The sequence below is a fragment of the Venturia canescens genome, chromosome 1 (genome assembly GCF_019457755.1).
Source record: "Venturia canescens isolate UGA chromosome 1, ASM1945775v1, whole genome shotgun sequence".
NCBI classification, from domain to species: Eukaryota; Metazoa; Arthropoda; class Insecta; order Hymenoptera; family Ichneumonidae; genus Venturia; species Venturia canescens.
Genome location: NC_057421.1, coordinates 23,933,484 through 23,952,389, shown reverse-complemented (window position 1 = coordinate 23,952,389; position 18,906 = coordinate 23,933,484). Strand labels below are relative to the sequence as shown.

General features: G+C 39.1%; 3 protein-coding genes across 8 annotated transcripts in view; all 3 read right to left on the bottom strand.

Moving 5' to 3' along the window:
• The window catches only part of Moe (Moesin), a 29,922-nt gene extending 28,095 nt beyond the window's left edge, over window positions 1-1,827 (bottom strand). Inside the window, exon 1 of one of the 3 annotated variants that reach the window (XM_043410506.1) lies at window positions 1,574-1,827. The gene's annotated coding sequence lies outside the window, so the exon portion shown is untranslated. Of the gene's footprint in view, window positions 1-348; window positions 774-1,573 lie in introns of those variants that run through there. The other 2 variants (XM_043410513.1, XM_043410507.1) reach the window with 2 other exon arrangements.
• Window positions 1,828-3,869: 2,042 nt separating this feature from the next.
• On the bottom strand, window positions 3,870-6,275 carry LOC122413583 (astakine-like). The gene is made up of 3 exons (XM_043424030.1): window positions 5,865-6,275; window positions 4,758-4,942; window positions 3,870-4,462 (listed from the first exon to the last, which is right to left on the bottom strand). Exons 2-3 carry the CDS (start codon window positions 4,903-4,905, stop codon window positions 4,203-4,205), a joined length of 408 nt encoding a protein of 135 aa, XP_043279965.1. The 5' UTR covers window positions 4,906-4,942; window positions 5,865-6,275; the 3' UTR covers window positions 3,870-4,202.
• A 6,519-nt stretch (window positions 6,276-12,794) lies between these two features.
• The window catches only part of Tusp (WD40 superfamily protein Tusp), a 43,261-nt gene continuing 37,149 nt past the window's right edge, over window positions 12,795-18,906 (bottom strand). Inside the window, exons 11-15 of one of the 4 annotated variants that reach the window (XM_043433528.1) lie at window positions 17,181-18,831; window positions 16,785-17,106; window positions 16,502-16,699; window positions 16,164-16,276; window positions 12,795-15,783 (exon numbers count right to left, since the gene is read on the bottom strand). In XM_043433528.1, coding sequence (XP_043289463.1) covers window positions 15,732-15,783; window positions 16,164-16,276; window positions 16,502-16,699; window positions 16,785-17,106; window positions 17,181-18,831 — 2,336 coding nt within the window. In that variant the 3' untranslated portion in view covers window positions 12,795-15,731. Of the gene's footprint in view, window positions 15,784-16,132; window positions 16,277-16,501; window positions 16,700-16,784; window positions 17,107-17,180; window positions 18,832-18,906 lie in introns of all 4 variants that reach the window. The other 3 variants (XM_043433530.1, XM_043433532.1, XM_043433529.1) reach the window with 3 other exon arrangements.

Sequence of the window (18,906 nt, the reverse complement as noted above, 5' to 3'; positions counted from 1 at the left end):
ATAATATTTCAGTGTTCTTTGCTTCTAAAATAATTAATGTTTCCTATTGATTCAAAACGAATGTCAAAATTCACTGTTATAACCTCGAAACTGTTATTTCAAAACGACGCTGAAGTTTGCAACGTTGGAATCCAACGAAATGAAGGAAAAAACATTTTTAATTCACCAATTATTTTTTATTTCACGAAATATCGGTGCAGTTTGAAAAACTACGAATTTCAAATTCGGTAGGTAACAAAATTGGAGAATTACTGGAATCACTAGGGGTTTTTTTACATCATTTCGTTGGACTCCAACGTTGCAAACTTCAGCGTCACATTTTAAAATCGTCAAATAAGTAAAATTCACCTTTCGTTCGCTTTCCGTATTTCGAAAAGATTGCTTAGGCAAACGTGCCTTTGAAGCGATATCCATAAAACGAACGAGAGAAAAAAATTCAAGTCAGTACAACAATATAACACTAATAACGATTTGACACGTATAAATTCCTCATACAGATATTTATGTAGCACGAAACGAGAGTTACGGTATTTTTTTTTCCTCTCGCGTATCCGGTTTTAGGTTATGTCATGTTTTCGATTTATTTGTTCAACTTCATGCACGTAGAAGGGATTATTTGTGTGATAGAAGATGCGAGTGTAAACCGTAACCCTCGAACTATTAAGGTCCGACCGAATCCGACTGATTTGGTCGGAATACCGTGTGATTTCACGTTTTCGATCTCTCCGGATTTCGAGTAACGGTAAAGACGCCCGGGGAGGTCTTTGACGATCGTTCGAAAAAGAAAAAATGCGCACGCACTCACACACTCACGATCCCGGGCACCGAAAGAAATCGTACGATCCGCGAGATCGAAGTTGAAAATTGTCCCCGAGGGCATTTCTTCAGTTTTCTTTCTCTTTCTTTTCTCATATTCGTGTACAGAGGCCCGAGAGACTGAACCACACGCGCGCGAACGCACCGTATACGTGTGCATCGCGCGCCAACATCACTACGAGAAGAGAGAGACATCCATCCTCGCATTTATGTGTGTGTGTGTGTGTACCTTATAGGGATGTACGTAACCTATATGAAGTTGCAGTTTTTTACCGCGATGAAATATCACGTATTTTCAGTCAGGCAGAGGAGAAAAAAGAACACGAAACATTCGCAAGTCGAGTGGTACTGATTGGCGCAGAAAAAATGGGCATTTCGCCGGAAATTTAGAAGAAAAAGATTGACACTCGACTCTCTTTGAAACTCGGTAATAATTACGAGCTCGTACACGTACGAGATCCACATCCGTTTACGAAAGTCGTAAATACATGTAATTTGTCGAGTTCTGAAAAACTCATAGTCGGCTTTTATTTCTCTGCTGTATCGTTCCAATTTTCGTTAAATTATCGAATTCAGATAGGTGTATAGAACACGTAGCGTGCATACGCCAATACACATTTATGAACGTCGACTGCGTACATATAAATAGAAATGCACTCATATTAACATTCGTCCTAAATCCGTTAAATTTTTTTTTGCCTTCTCTTTTTATTATCTATCACTGGATACGAAAAACCAAAAAGAAAACACGACTTACCCTCTTATTCCGCGTTATAAGGACGTTCCTCCGGCACGTGTCCGACACATTCACAGTTGACCGGCTGGCACTTGCACTAGCACGAGCGTTAATGAGCGCGGTGTTAACGAAAACGACGTGAGGCGACGGGAACAAGTACGAGGAAGACGTGAACGACGACGACGAGGAGGAGAACGACAGGAAACCGTGCAATCCACACCCAAAAAATCCCGTCACGTTGAGCAAATACTGACACCTCACTGATATAACATGGCTGCCGCGCCCGCCCTACGCCGAGTCTTGCACGAACGATTCGATAGTGGGAGAAAAAATCACTGGCTGCACCATCTAGCGTTGGACAACTGTAACACACTATTCTTCAGCTATGTGCCTGGTCAAATTACCAAGTTTCCGGTAATTCACGCGGTGCTTGGCATAGTGGATTTGTTTATTATTTATTCCTTATTCTCACCTGTTAACTTCCTAAAAGTGGTATTGATTTTCATCGCATTTTGAAATTATAATAGAACTTTTATTTAGTAGTTTTGAACAAGCTCCGAGAACGGATTCCTATTCCGACGTAGTTCAGAAAACATCTGCTAGGTTGCGGTATATTCGTCTGTGAAACGTAACCGACGATGCCGAGTGCTCTAAAATTCGGTACGTCGATAACGAATCTCCAGGTCTTCGAAGCTGGCTAAACTTTGCAATATAACGAGTCGGCAACCTTTGATCCTTTGCTGTTCTTTTCCTCTTAGAGATATAAATTAAAAAAAAAAAGGCAAAGTATTCGCCCCCTCAAAGGTAGCGAATAAAGTCGATGTTTTTCAACATGGCTGAATACTTCAGCGACTATATTAGAAAGTTTGATACAATTGTTGGCTGCTCGTTGATTATTTTTCATTTTGAATCCCCATTCCATCCGTTGCCGAACAGAAAAAGTGTTTTCATCGGTTATCCTGAGTTGAATAATTGTTGCAAATTTTTAATTTCGATGATAAACGTTCAATGCAAGATTCACTCGTACTTTTGTTATTTTTGTCCGATGACGAGATTGAAAAAAACCGATTTTCTAATTTTTACATCTCTAATTCTTTTACGTAATCTTGACGTGACTCAAAAGAATGGTTTTTTCATGAAGTGATTATTACGGTCATGGTCACGAATGATGAAAAAACTTGATTCAACACTGAAATTTTCGGACAATTCGAAACGGTGTGTCAGGTTGCGCGTCATTGAGCTCTCATCCTGCGTTCTTCAGTCACTATTTTTTCGTTTTTATTCCCGGAAAGAAATCGATTACAAAACACTTATTATGCGCGAACAAGTGACGCGTAATTGTTATCGTCCGATGTTGTTGCAATCGTCGTCGTCGCGGCTGTTCTAAAGCAATTCTCATTCATAACCTTCAAAATTTGACGATCCAACATTTTCGTCTGAACTCTTACGACATTTTATTTCTCTATTATTCTCCACTATTATCAACCAATCACGGTACCTCCTACGAGTGAAAATGACATTCAGTTCCATTAATATTCGATTATGTATTGTCTATTTATTTACATATTTATCGATGCTTTATATCAGCCTCTTTCGGTCATCTTACCATTTTCTTTTTCTAACTCGCATTAAGAAATAAGTATCGCTGTACGTAACGAAATACATAACGGGTCGAAAAACCTGTCCGATAATCTCGCGCATCATTTCGTTACGCGTGAATAATAAAAAATACATAAAAAGCCGAGCCCCATTTCAGGGCTTTTTCTCTATCCTATTCGATTGAATCGACCCGCTAATTTTTCTTCTCCAATTTTGAGCATTAACGAGAGTCAAGTTGTTCTAAAACGAGAAACACTGTACTTTAGGAAAAACTCGTTTCCCTGACGTCCAATTTGGCCGTTGGCGTATGCAGCTGGAAAAAACGTTTCGTACGTGGGATCCGGGCGAACGGTACACCAGTTTTTTCGTCAAGTTTTTGCAATAAGCGGAAAAAAAAACATTGAAATCAATTGGATCCGCTGGTCCAGGAGTTCGACGAACTTCGGGAGAACTGAATCGAGCTATTTCGTCTTCTCCCATGCTTCGCTCGTGCTTCATAAAATGTCATTGGATTGCTATACTTTTGTGGAGTGATCTGCCAAGATTACTTAACCCCGAGGCTCCGGTAGATAAATTTTGGACAAATGGTAATGTTTTTTGCATAAAATACTGCGAATACTAAATTTTTATAAAACTCGCTCCCTTTTTTTGTTCACGTTGAATTACGCGAGACCGAAGCTCACCAAATTATTTCGAAAATGAAACAAACACAGTCTCGTTGGTAGGAAAAACGTGTTTTTTTGTTCATGCTTACATTAATTAAATTAAACGAGTAGAGATCATGCTTTGAAAAACAATTATAAATAATTCTACTTTATACAACAACCCAAACGAGAAGCAAGGCTCCACGAAGTTTGCTAAAATTTAAGTCATTTTTTCAACAGTGCCTTCTCGTCTCGTTGGTCAATATGATTTTTCCTTCGTTTTTAACTCCTTATTATTTGGCTTTTGTTTCTCCCCGATTCTTCCTTCCTGTTGGTCGAACCCCTTTTGTTCGGAGCCGACCAACACTGGTGACAACGTTTTGGCAATTTTCCCCTCACTCGATGCACTAATCGTCCTGCGTGCTCTCCTCTTCGAGCAAATGATTGAAGCCGCTTTTTTGCGTGTGATCGATACACGTGGCGTCCTCTTTTGCCTCGCAGCTCAGCCCGTACGTACATGGGCAAAAAATGAAGTAAACGTCCGTTAGGGTTATTTGATTACCATCCGGATACACGAGGGTCGTGTTCAGCTGTACGTTTCTCGGTCTGCAACTAGCCCCGCTCTCCAAAAGTGGCATACATTGAGGGATGCTGTATCTGTTCCCGCCTTGAATAAAATTTCATACCTTCGTTTAATTATTAACGTACGTTTGATTTTTAAAATCATTTTCCTCAGGAAATTGCTTTGATTTTTCGAAAGCCTCGGTCGAAAGGGAATGATCTTGGGAGACGATCTCCGAGCGATCGAATAACGAATTATTTTTTTCAAACAAGGGATGACTCAGTTGAATAAATGATTTTTTTTCCTCGAATCAAAAAAATGGAACATTTTCTAGTCACATGCTTGTTATTACTGCTGCTCAATTCGGTCGTGTGAACATTGGAAAATACGTGATTTTTACCTAATACGCAACACTCTCCAGCATTGCAGTCTTGATTGCTTGAACATTGACCCTCCATATAAACAACTTCGCTTCCTGTCGCGCGTCCATTTATACCGACAACAATCGCGCTGATCGTTATCCCAATCAGGACTATCGATTTGATCATTTTTTCTCCTTTCTTCGAAGCCTTCTGTATGGGGGATCTGAAATAAAATTCGTTTTATTGAGTTAATGATTTTTTTTGGTTCACTCGAAATTACGTGACTTTGTTGTGAATCGGTTATAAAAGATTTTTGCACAATTTTCGTCACGAGCAAAAAATCGATTGACTTCTTCCCCTTTAGTCGAAAAACTTGAAAAATGTTTTCTGTTTTAATTATTGAAAATGGAAATTCGAAAATTTCGCTTTGGCTTCATTTTCATTGCTTTTGTTAGACCGCCGACCATCTATCGCGTTGTCTCGCGACTGTGTTTCTTAAGCTCCAAGGTCGGGGCACGCCATTTACGGTACACATGTTTAGTAACAAAAATACGATTCGTTAACAAAGGCCTTTTTTATGGACTCGGTGAATTTACCATTTATATACAGGAAGCCGGAGATATTTATTATCGCGTCACCTTCACCTTGCTCCTTGTTAACAACGATGACGATTTTTTATCGGAATCATCGATTCGTTTATGCATAATTAATAATTAATCAATTGGCATTTTCCTCGGATTCCTTGGGATTCATGACAAACAAAATTACGAAAATTCGATTAATATTCTGATTTTCTAAGCGAAATAATTATTTCACCGTTCCCCGTTTTCGACTGTAATTCTCCGAATTATTTTGCCTCTAGCTTGGCCACACAATTTTCGTATTATTGAAACGGTGAAAATTTTACGTGAAGTTTGAAGTGAAATCAAAACGAAAAACTTGCTATTTCCATATAAAACACCAACTGGGCAATGTTCCGCTATTTACATCAAAGCCTGATTATTATTTACTCGCGGATATCGCCGCATTTACTCTCGTGTCACGAAGCCATCAACTTCTCGATAAAAAAATATCTGAATTCGGAATAACTCGTCGTGTCACAAAAATTAAAGCAGCAAAAATAATGCGTTTCCGGTGACTCTTACCCGAATCGATCGACCGTTGAGTTTTATCAGAATTGTTTGAAAATCCTTGTGACACTCGTGCAAATATTTTTCACCTTGCACTTCGATCGCCTTTATTTTAACGTGTGTTACAATCGTTGATTCACTTTTCGAGAGAAAATTCGCTTCGTAAATGCCCGAATTAATGAAATATTGGATTCGTCGAGTTGGAACGCTGACTGCGTTTTGTTTTATTTCGTTCTCTGTCGTGTCCTTTTCACCCTTGAGGTTTCGAAGCTTCGACTCGTTCCTCGGAAATAAGAATGTGTCGAATATATGATTCGTAAACACGAGAATACCACTTGATTTGACCGAAAAAGATGCGAGCTGTATAGTCTCTCGGTAAAATGTGATTACGAGATCGGACTGCTTCTTCGTTTTATAGTGTGACTTCTCACCCGTATTTTCTCGCGTGGCTCTTATAAGTGTCCCAACCGTTTCCTCACGCACGAGCATCGTGGGGATCCGGGGCCGGGGGTGGGGGTACGACCGAGGAGTTGACAAAAAATTACAGTGATCTTGAACTCTGTTGTCCTCCGCACCGCATCGAGTTCGATTCGGTTCTGTTCCGAAAAAAGTGGACAAACGAAAATGAAAACAGCGTGATCATCAATGGAGGGGAATTTCACGAAAAATTCGTCAGCATTGAACTCTTTTTTTTATTTTTTATTTTTTTACTTTCTCGAAAACAGTCAAACGTTGGTGATGAAAAAAAGAAAATTGTTCGACGCTCGTTCCGAAGATCCGATTGGATTTATTGATTTTAATACTTTTTCGTAAGTAAGCAGTCAACAAAAAATAGATTGGAAGTAATTTCGTAACGATAATTGTGATAAAACTATTTTTTCCCCCGGAATTAAACATACGCGGCAAGCATTGAAATGATTTTGTTTTTTTTTAATTTGACTTGAAACGGAGTTTTCATATCTTTCAAAAGAAAAAATGATGAAACATATATGAACCCGGAACGAGATACGAATCTTGACACAAATGATCTCTAGTTTTACATTTTTATTTATCTCGTTCGAATTTCGTTCTCTTTCGCGAGTCTCCGAAAGTTGGACGTCATTACGGCGACGAGATCTATCGCCTTGAAAAATTTGGTTCCGTGACAGAGGAGATTTATAATACATATTTAAAAAAAAAAAATCTTATTTCACATCACATGCATTTCAACTTTTCTTCGTACAGTTACGTGAGATCCATCGATTACGTGAATTCTTCGAAACTTCAGTGGTGAAAGAGAGGATCTCGAGTGAAATTTTTTCACCGTGGTCGAGCAGCTCTTTCGATATCGATTGGTGCGAGAAAATTCGGATAACCTTTGCATAAGAAGCGTGATAATTGATGGACAAGCTTTAAAAATAAATTGTTTATGCAAATCTGAAAATCAATTATACAATTTCTTCTTTTTTTCGTACACACAACAAATAAATTAATTATAAAATAAAGCGTTAGAACAATAAAGTGTTTAATTACATACTTGCGCCATGAAAATTGTTCTATCGTTATTTTTTTTTGCAAAAAAAAAAACAGTCGAAGCGGATTTCCCGATTTTTTTTTTGCAATATATGTTCAGATGTTTTTTTTTCAAGTCACCTATAGTTTCTAACCTCGAGAACTACGTGGGTTGTGGGGTTTTCCAACAGTTCAGCAGAGACTTCTCATAGTCATTGTTGCTTCCCTATTGTTTCAACTGCCAGGTAGAAAAAAAATAGCGATCGTGCGACGAGCGATACGAATCTCTTGAGCCGTTAATATGGAAATGAATCGAAGATATTCATATAGTTAAATGTATTTTCAGACGCTGAGCTTCAATAAAAAATTAAAATAGAATTTATCGACTCTCATCTCTGTCATCAATTGTAGTGATATGAAATTTCTGCTGAACCAATCATATCCATTACGATTATCTTTTTTATTATACGTATGTGTAGAAAATAATTATATCATCGAGACGTCACTCAGTCTCGACCATAGCACAGGTCCAAAACTTTGGACGATCCGGAAACCGTTGTGAAATTATATCCCGTCCATTAATCCCGGGTCACGCGATAATAATAATAATAATAATAATAATAATAATAACCAAGTCATCTGCGTATTCGTCCATATTTTGCCGCGTAAAATATACTCATTTCTCTCAATACACTGCGCGTATTACGATGCTCGCTAATAATAGCGATCGGTAATTCCAAATCGAGGTTATGAAGGTTTTCACGTCATTCCACCGTTCCGCTCCTTCTTCGACTGATATACCTTCGCACTTTTGATCTCGGTTTTATAAGATGACTAAAATTATAAGGTATTATAAAAACTTTTAGAAAAATTGACGAATTTTCACCAAATAAAACGAATTTCTCTTATTTCACTTCGAAAGTTAAATTTATATGGCTCGTTTATCTACCAGACTCTATTTTGAAAAGTTTCAACGCGTTAATTACGAGAAGCGGGAGAAACAGAGTGCGAAATTCCAGTCTTCATGAAACATTTTCATTGTATACCTAATACTTTTTGTACACAGCCCACGACTTTTTCGGACCCTAAAGACTGAGAAACAAATACGTTTCGTGCAGGAAACTATGGAAGGATTCTAACCAGCCGATCGAATAGATACCGTCAGTAGTAACGGGCTATGAAAATTAACAATCGCGTCATCTATCGTGAGAAAACGTGGTGATCAGTATGGGTCAGTAGAATGTAGAGGAAAGGAAGCTAATTTGGAATACAAAAAAACGTGTATAATGCTATCCCAAATTAGCTGCACTTACTCTTCCGAGTCTAGTTCCATATATGTTAACACAGATGTGGCTACGGTCGTTTTCTTCGATAAAGAAAAAAGATACGACGATAGAGATTCTCAACTTTGTTGACAGTCGAGTAAAGACACATTTACATCTTTATCAGAAACATTTCAACCGAAATTTGATTGCACAACTACCACATATCAACTCTGCGGAACATTCTATTCGTAAATCTATGAATCGCAACGACTGTATCATGAAAATAAATAATATGAAAATATTATATCTAACGCTTCATTATTTGAAATATAAATACTTCCATGAAATATCCAAACGTCATCCTGACGTTCACGTGTTTTGATCATTCAATCGGCAGAATGTCTACATTTGTAACACGAAAATCATTTTTCATATTTCGCGCACTCATATTTAAAAAAAAATCGTTGGTGTAGTTACTCACGGTTACAGGAACGGGCCTTGATCTTCTTCCTACCTTTTTCTCCCGCGATCCTTGCGATCACCGTTTTTCTCGACGATCCTCTCCCTCTCCGTCTTCCTCCACGATCCTTTCGCTCTCCCTCTGCCTTTACGATTCTTTTATCCTGCTCCATGATTCTGATCATAAAGAACTTCCCACTTATTTTCAACACACTTTTCTTCCAATGTTTTTTCGTCCTCCCATGTTTGGAATTTATCATTTCACCTTTAACTTTTGTTATCACTTCACCATATCGCAGAAAATCGTAATCGCGATTCATTATCACAAAGTTATATTTCCGCTGGTCTTTTTTTTTGAGAACGAACTTGGATTTTTATTCAGCAAAAATTTAACTATATACCGACGCGAGAGAAAAAATTCGTTATTTAATTGTACGATCGATAGAATACGAAAATTAACATAAACGAAAAAAAAGTATCCCCATTTTCAGGGAGGGCTCTTCTTTGCCTACTCTTCCCTAGGTTTTTTCCCCAAAAAACCGTTTTCGTGCAAATGGATAAGCCAATATGTCGAGTAACAAAAACAATTGTAGTGACAAAACCTGTACCACCGTTTCATAGAGAATCGAGTGTGCCCGCGTGCGTGCACGCGTGGTCGGTTGCTCGCGTCCTATTGTTAGCATTTGACTAGTAAAAACTATTCGTAATGCTGTACATAGCTGCGGTTATACGCGTTGCGTGCATTGCTTAGCGTGCAGCGTTTGCAACTCCGACTTATCTGCATGGAATCTTGCCTGCGCGACTTCAAAGTGATACAGAAACTATATCGAACTCGGAACTGTGTCAAACTATCCACAATGGAGTAGATTTACTGACTGTCCGTCTTCGCTTGCCGACAACCCCATGGCTTTAGGACCGTGCGTTAGGTGCTTTGCTTTGCGTTGCGTTGCTCGGGGTATGCTTGCATCTTAGCTCGCTTGCGGACACGCGCGCGTGCGAGCATACACAAGACTCTCGAAGCTATGTTACAGGCGTCACTAAACTCTTTCTGTTACTGGCCCTTGCCTCGATACTATTTTTCACGAATTATCAAAATTTTATAAATATTCATTCATGTGCAAATTTTGTAATAATAATAACATCGAGTGCGAGGACTTCCCTATATCGGCTTATCTATAGTTGCGTCAAAAAAAGGAATCTCAGAAATTAAAGAAAAAAAATGTATATTGACAAGGAACGAATCATTATTTTTTATTAAATTTCAACATTAATATTCGTTACGTTGTGTTTTCGTATCTTTTATCGATTCGCATGATCTTAAGTTCTTTTATTTTGTAATTTAGGTAACCGATCAGTTGCTTCAGCGAGATTGAATTTACTCTTAAAATTATGAAATAACTGTTAAAGTTACAATAATTGATAAAATTATGACCGCTACAAATTTTTATTGGTTTCTATTTTAGTTTTTTATCGATTGATTGAAAAAAATTAAATGGTAAAAAAAGATTATTTTAGTTATTCAGGATAAAGTAGGATTACACGTGTCGTATTTCGTGCCCCGTTTTCTCAATGCACTAGAATGTACAATGCGTAGCGATAACAGCACGCTTACGTTCCACGCCAGTCCTCACCCTACGCCCGCCGGGCGGTGAGTGAAGCGAATCATGTTGCGCCTGCTACGCGCTGCGCCTCTCCCCGGTCTCGAGCTCCGCCCGGTGTCCGCCCGTCGCCCCTCTCTCCCGCTGGCTGACCGAACGCCTCTATCCCCACTCCGCTCTGCTACTATGACACGCTGGCTATAGCGAATAGTCCAAACACGACCAAGCGTAAACGCGTGAAACGTAAACACGTGAAGAACGAAAACAAACCGAACAATTACCCAAAATCCATTCGTAAATATTCACCGATTAATTGCCATAATTATCAATACACAAAAATGTATATACCGAACCGTTGAATAAATTATGATCATCCATGAAAATTATACATTATTTGTGGCGCTCTAATATTTATATATTAAGGTATTTTTATCAAATTTTAATTAATATTTTTTTATTTTTAACCTGGAAAACTACTTCACCAAAAAAAGTGAGGTAGTGACGTAATATGATAGAACATTTTTGGAGTAGAAATATTTTCTGGTGGACATTTTTTAAATTATTTATTTTCATGGTACAGTCGTTATAGTTTATACATTTACGAATAGAAAGTTCTGGCGGAGTGTTGATATGTGGTAGCTGTGCAATAAAAATTAAATTCATGGTGCAGTTGTTAAGGGGTAGTATTTGGTTCATGGTATAAATATGAAACTTGATTTGTTGGGTGTATAGATGAATTTTGGTATAGATGTTTCTGGTACAATTAAATTTTGGTAGAAATGTTTCTGGTCGAACTGTAATGTATCGTTTAACACGAAACCAACTCTTGAATTCAATTACCAACAAAATCGAGAGAATCTCTGTCGTCGAATCTTTCGAAGAAAACAACTCTAGCGACATCTGTATTGACATTTGGAACTAGACCCCGACATTAGGCTAAGTTGTTAAGTTCTGCATAACCAAATCGATCTCATATATCAACAATTTTTGCGCTACCTCCGTCAACAATTGCGGCGCCACTAGTCAGTCTGCAGGAAGAGGGAATAAGGGGTACATTCTACTTGGACGCTGATAGCGTTTTCGACTTGGCGTTGTAAACGCTACAAGCGTTTAGATGGGTGCGTTTAGAATTGTGTTCTCAACGCTCCCGACTGCTCCCGACGTTCAAGTGGTTGAACGCATCCACAGAGAGAATCGTCTGTTATCTCTGTTATCGTACTACTGCTTGTTTCGCTGTCTTCACTTTTCGATGAATCCAGTGTTATTTCGTCGAGTAATTGAAAAAGAACAACATCACTGTTGGTTCCGCTATTTTGTAATCGCACCAAGTCGAACATGGCGTGAATGCAACCAGCGTCACCGCGTTCATTTCAAATCGAACACGTTTTAGCGTTTACGGACGCTTTTTTATAGCGGTCAACTCGGGAAATAAGAGTTTATCTTACGGAACTCTGCCACGTCGGCAATTTCGTTTCTACTATAATCGTAAAAGCCGCCGATGTTCCAGGCTTAGGCTCTGCAAACTTTTATGCACAGAAATAAAATCGCACAGTTAAATCTCCACCAGAAACATTTTTACCAAAATTCAATTCTACCGCAGGAATATCTTTATCAAAGTTCATTTATACTCAAAAATTTTATTTTCATAGCACACAACTCCCACGTAACGACTTTTCATAGCAGAAATTTTACGGGACAAGATTTTTTCGGTATAAATGAATTTTGGTAGAGATTTTTCAGGTAGAATTGAATTTTGGTAGAAATATTTCTGTTAAAGAAGTAAAATATGTCAAAAAAAATACATACGCGATTAATTATACGATCCGGGCCATCGTTTTACCCGACATGTTTTACCCTTACTTCAATTTTTACAATAAAATTCAGACATATGATGGAACTATATTCGAATTGAGGTTACAACATTGAAGAAATTGGATGATAAAATATTCTGTGGCTAGAATGATTTTTTTTTTCAACGTGTCGGTTAGAAGCAGTCGAAAAAAGAGTCAACAGGCGAGAGACTCCCCGCGGAGAGGTATTTTTTTCCAAATAATAAATCGCCAGGTAAAACTTTATTCAAATTCCTTAATTATGATTTATGTTCTCTTTTTAAATAAGAACAAGACAACAAATTTTGCCAATTACTTCTTTTTTATTTACAAATATTTTGTTAATCGTTAAATGGTATTCGGTAACAAAATTGCGAGATGCACATATACAGAATAATCGTTAGCGCACTATGTATGGCAATAAAAACCAATCAACAATGCCCCCTCCATGCCATATAATATAAGAAAAAAAATACTGTTGTTTTTTGTTGGGTTATGTAAACTTTCATCGTAACCACAGATTTTCAGTCATAAAGTTTACACTTCTTCGCCCATTATCGAGAAGCTGATCGCTCGTTGATATATATAAATATATCATCACTATGTATATGTATATAGCACATTTAAAAAAATGTTTTTTTTCGCAACGTAGCTATAGATATAGACATTCTAACACAATCGAAACGCTTAAGGTAGCATAATCATTTTTATGTTAATTGAGCTAGGCCTGAGATGAAAATATGATTATTAAGGTACATTGATATACAATTTGTCTAAAATCATTTTTATCACTTTTTATCCTCAACGAGATTGGACACACCGGATAGAAACTGAAAAATCCCATTGCAATGACAATTTTCGTGTAATTTCTGGAGACTCTAAAAATAATTTTCAAAAAATGGGAATCTCCTCAGTTTTGTATATCGCATAAGACGATTGAACTCTAACTAGAGTTTAAGTTTTTCGACCTTATAAAATAGCCACGATCCTAGCAAAACCTCAATGGATTTCATTCGAACTACCGATTTTTGGGTTTCGAATTAGACATTCGTTAGGTCAGTTATTGCTCCGCACTTATTAAGGACGATATGCACAAAAAATGTAGCTCGGATTTTAAACCCGTGCAAAATAAACACTATTGTAGAATGTCGTCAACGCGGTTGACAGCGCTGATTATTGCGACATATTTCTCAGGCCTTGCTATACAAATATGAATGTATGTGATCAACCAAGGTGTCAAATGAATGGTCAAATGCGTTGACCGTTGAAACATTGCAACAAAGTTATAAACATGCTCGCTTTACAACATTGATTATTTACCACGAAAAAAAAGCAACTAATGTTTCTTACTGCTTAAAAACAATCATCGATGTGTCAACTCTTCGGTCGTTGAATCTCTAATTTTTCTTGGAATGGCCAAAATTTTGAAAATTTTCTAAAATATTGCGCAATTGGATGAATAAAAAAACAAACAATCGAAAATCAATTAAAATGAACTCGACGAACGAAGAAACATTACCAAGCTAACTTTTCAACAACACTAATATATCTATCCGGGCAGCATTTCCCCTCGATCGAGTAAATCGAGTAAAATAATCAAATTCAATGAAAATTCGCACAATAATAAATCCGAATATAACGAAGTGATATTCCGAGCTCGTCGCTTCGTACCCAAAACGTGAAAGGCTGGGGCGCATTTATCTTAATTCATATTATTTTTTCTTTCTTCCCGTTATTACGTCAATTTTTTAATCTCAAGTCTCAACATTGCAATATTCTGCTAAGGCGAACTCAACACTGACCACATTAGATTAACATGTACGACGTACATACATACATATATATGCAAACATACGCATTATATGTATGTATGCATTACAAAGCAACCGTTGCTCGCTGACCGTTTCCGTTTTATTATTTCGATCCATTAATTATACATATTACGCTTTAATCTATAAATTCAAATAATTCATGATCTATCAACGGTTAAGGTCGATTATTTTATTATTGTTGCATATCCGACAAAAATGTGTGTGTGTGTATGTGTGTGAGTGTTTTTTTTACATTACAGCGAGTTCACGCATATCTGAGGCATTAATTGTTTGTTTTTCTTGTTTTCATAATTATAATAAAAACTTCAATAATTTTAATAATAACATTGACGATGAAAATGATGATATAAATTTTCTTATAGCCTCAATAATTGCCTCGTTCAAATACCGTATTTTCGCTTATTGAATATTTTTTTTGTCTCGTCGTTAATTCCTTCGTAGGCTCCGAGCAGGTTTTCTTTCTATCGATTAGGCTTCTCGGCACGACAAGTATTCGTTTGTTCAATACTCGTATTGTTCGAATCGAATGGTTTGTGTGACTTAAGATAAATTTATGGGATACGTGTTCTTGTTGTTGTTATTGTTGCAATCGATTTCGGTGGAATAATAATCGTTATCAACCGAGGCGATGCCGATCGCACTCGTGTAATAAAAATTAAAACGAAATTAGAGTTGAACAAATGAAGAGGTCGCATTTTCAAGCAGCGAGCTTCAACGTATTAATCGTTTTTCATATATAAAATTCTGGTGCCACGATCGCGTGGGTTCGGGGTGGAGGGGATCGTCGTGTTTGTTTCTGAAAATGCAGCACATTTTTATTTTTTTCTGTAATATATCAACAGCGTGGCTACACGTTAACGTCGCTTATGAACTATAATACGAGAACGAAAAAATCGAGCGAATCGAGATTTCGAAAAACAATATTTTTTTTTTCATTCTTTTGGACGGTGACAATCGAGCAATTGTATTCGACGCGGATACCATACTCGGCTTACTGAATTCTTCGTCAATCGTTTGAGGAAAATATTGCAAAGAAACTGTTCTCCAGAAGGAGCTTTCGGAAAAGGTTATTTTGGATACTTTGATCGCGCAATAATGTCCGAAAATTACTGAGGTTAAAACTGGTAATTATCATTTATAAAGAACTGATAAATTGTTATTTTTTTTCAACTGTTCCCAATCGGCAAATCAAAGACGGGTCTGCAGTGCTGCGTTGCACTGTTTGGGATTGTACTCGCAGCGTGAAACTCGAATTTACTAGATTTTTGTCGTTCTAAAACGAGGTTTCGAGAAGGAAATAGAATTTTTTGGAAATGCTCCTCGCGACATTGTTGGACATGATCATACATCCAAGTAGCCTCTAATTTCCACAAGGTCAGCTTCGTAGGACTTCCTTTTCGTTCCGCCATCAATGAACCACAGTCGTGCTTGAATACTCGTATTCCAAATTTCGTACTGATCTGTAATCAGAAAAAAAGAACATACGGCTCCATAGCGTTGGATCCACCGAAAGGAATGAACATTTTTTCAAATAAGACTCTTCGAAATAGTATTTTGAGAATTCAGTCGTTGAGGAATTTAGCAAACATTCAGAGATTCGAATATTTTCATAGTTTTGTGAATCTACTATTGCACTGAACAAGTTTCAGAAAAGGTACTCGCTCAATTTTTTAAATCCTGAGTATCGAGAAAGACTCCGAGGTCAACGAAGAGACGATTGTCTTAATAGAAAAAAGCACAAACGTCAAATTTTTTGAGAAAAAAATAAATAATTCTTTCAAACGTCATCGATTATAACCAATTTCGTACATATATTGTAGTACTGGAGATTGATGGTTACTTGAGCCGTTGCGTCACGTTTGCCAGAGCAACGGCAAACGCTTGAAGTGCACTGAATGGATATTGGAAGTCCAGTGTGTAAGCGTTTCCGTCTATTCTTCCAAACTGCATCACCTGATTTTGTTTTGTTCCCCCCAAAATTAGATAATCGATTAGTAAAAATTTATGGATTTGTAATTTATGAAGAATTTGTTGAAAGAGTATCATGCAATTATCGAAATTGAATTTCATATCGAGATTGATTTTAGTGCGCATGGTTGAGAATCCAGTGAATCGTAAATCGTTGAGAAAGACAAACGAAATAATAAAAATATTGATCGAAGAATGAAAGTAACTGACCTGTTTGCCTCGGAATTCGATTTGAAAGTTTTTTGCGCTTTCCTGTGTGACCCTGCCACCAAAGTCGAGCTGATAGACCTGACTGGATTCATTCCACATGGGTGCTTTATTATGCATGACCAATTCTCGCCTGGTGACCTCGGTTTTGTATCCAGAGGTGCCCACGCCTCGTTGCTTCAGCTGCGAATCGAGATTACTCTATTTATCGTCAAATACGAGAATAATATAATTTATCTAGTGAAGTTAGCCACCTTCGTAAACAGACTTTTTCCTCATGACCAACCTTCTGACGCAGTTGAGCTTTCTGGAAAGTTTCCAAATTTCTGTAACTTCTCGACGTCTCGTCTTGAACGAGTCCCTCGTCGTCCGAGCTTTCGCCCCGGCTCTTCCGTGCTCTTCTGCTGAGCAACGGACTCGACAACAATCTTCTTCTGATCGGCGAGGCCGAGGCCGGTCTCTTGCCCTTTTTCGAGGGGGCTGGACTACTCGGCGAACTTCTCGGTAACCTCGAGGTCGGGCGCGGTGAAGGCGGTGGGAGGGAATGGCTCTCGTCAAAATCTCGGAGTCTCGCCGCTAAGCCGTCCAGCGACGATGCCAACGAGCCGCTACAAAAATCTTTTTTTTATCGATTGCTCGAGTAAATTTATCGACAAATGCTTCGTTCATGGTTCGAACTGACCTGACTGGTGAATCGCTCGGCTCTTTCCTCAACTCGTCCCGAGATTCTTCAACAGCTTCTTTAGACTGTTCAGAATCTTCGCCTTTGATATTTTCCCAGGCTTCTTCGTTGTCGTCCAGCTCGGTCGACCTGTCCTCGGGGCTTTCGCCGACGTCAGCGCCCCCGGCTTCTTCCACGTGTTCCGGCAACTTTGGCGGAAGTGAAATGTGCTCGGTGCTTGGGAACATGTCGCCGGAGTCCAAGCTCCGGGACTTGCCGCAAGTTCTCAAGCGCGGTTTCGCGCACTGCGGGCTCGTCGTTTCGTTGGGCGCTTTATTTTTTCTTCGTTTCTTCGTTTTCCTCGATACGAGAACGAGTCGCTTGTTGGGAGTTTCTCTGCGCAACATTTCCAGGGCGACGTCGCAGGGCACCATTTGAATATCAACGAAATCGAGGTAACCGACGCTACAGCTCCGGACGATTGGATCGAGAGTCGGACAGAGCGGACCTATGCTGGCGACCGTAGGCGTCCTATGAACGCCTCTCAACTGACCAACGAAATCGGCCTCGAAACGAGCATTTTCCTCGTCGATGCACCGCATCTCGTCTTTTTTTCCGCCCGAAACACCCACTTGGTTCGTATGATTCGCTCCAGCTTTACCGCAACAGCTCAACGCCTTAATTTCCGCTTTCCGTTTATTGACACATTGGCCAGCGGAGCAAGCGGTCGTCGAGCCAAAGTGACACTGCTCGGAGTTACCGGGTAATTGATGAGAACACGTCGGCGAGCCGGGGCCGTTCGGAGAGCCGAGAACGTTCTTTGCGAAGCTTCCCATCTGTCCGGCGTTCGAAGAAGGCGAGCCGAGATTAGCGAGAACGCAGTTACCGGCTTTTATACTGTTTTTCGCGTGTATGTAAGTCTGACACGTTTGCAACACGAGGCTCTGGGGACTCGGTGAACTAAGATAATGTTGCTGCGATTGGGAGCAATTGGTGCTACCGTTGATGCTGTTTATTATCGAACTTGGTGGGCAAGATCGTCCGTTGTGAGGACTGCCAACTACGGAATTCTGACCGTTTTGTATGGACGTTGGGATGATATTGGACGGGCAACTTGCCAGGTTGGTTTTCTCGTCGGAATTCTGATTGATCTTGTTGTTCTCGAGCTCCTTTCTCATCGCCATACTTGTTTGCTGATCGGCCAACGCTGTCTTAACGCGTTGCATGTTACCGGCGTAATCGGTTCCTGGATTCGACGTGGCTATCAACGTTTGCGTCGGGGCAACCGCGTTCTTCGGCGACTGAAGCGCGGGCACGTCGCAACATCTTGGCGCATTGTGACGAGGCGGAGTTCTGTACGTGTTGCTCGATGCTGCACGTAAATTTTCACAAAAATTAACCATGTCTTGAAAATCAACGTATGGAAATTCCTCCTCGTAGCTTTCGGCTCTTGCCAATACCGGGGGCAGGGACGCGTCCGTCGTTAAAAATGGATTCGATGTCTGTGACTTTGGCCTGTTCGATGGATTCAACCTCGTGTTTCGGGGTGTCATCGGCGCCACGGGAGGAGCTTGTTGCGCCTCCGAACTCATTCTTGTTGCGTCTTGTGGCTCCTGAAACGTCTCCTCCTCGTCCTCGGAAAAGAGATTTGGATTGAAGGTTGGATCAGGTCCTGTGGAATTAATAGTCACGTTTCACTTCGTATTCCAATAATTCTTCGCCATTTTCTCATTCCGGACATTCACGA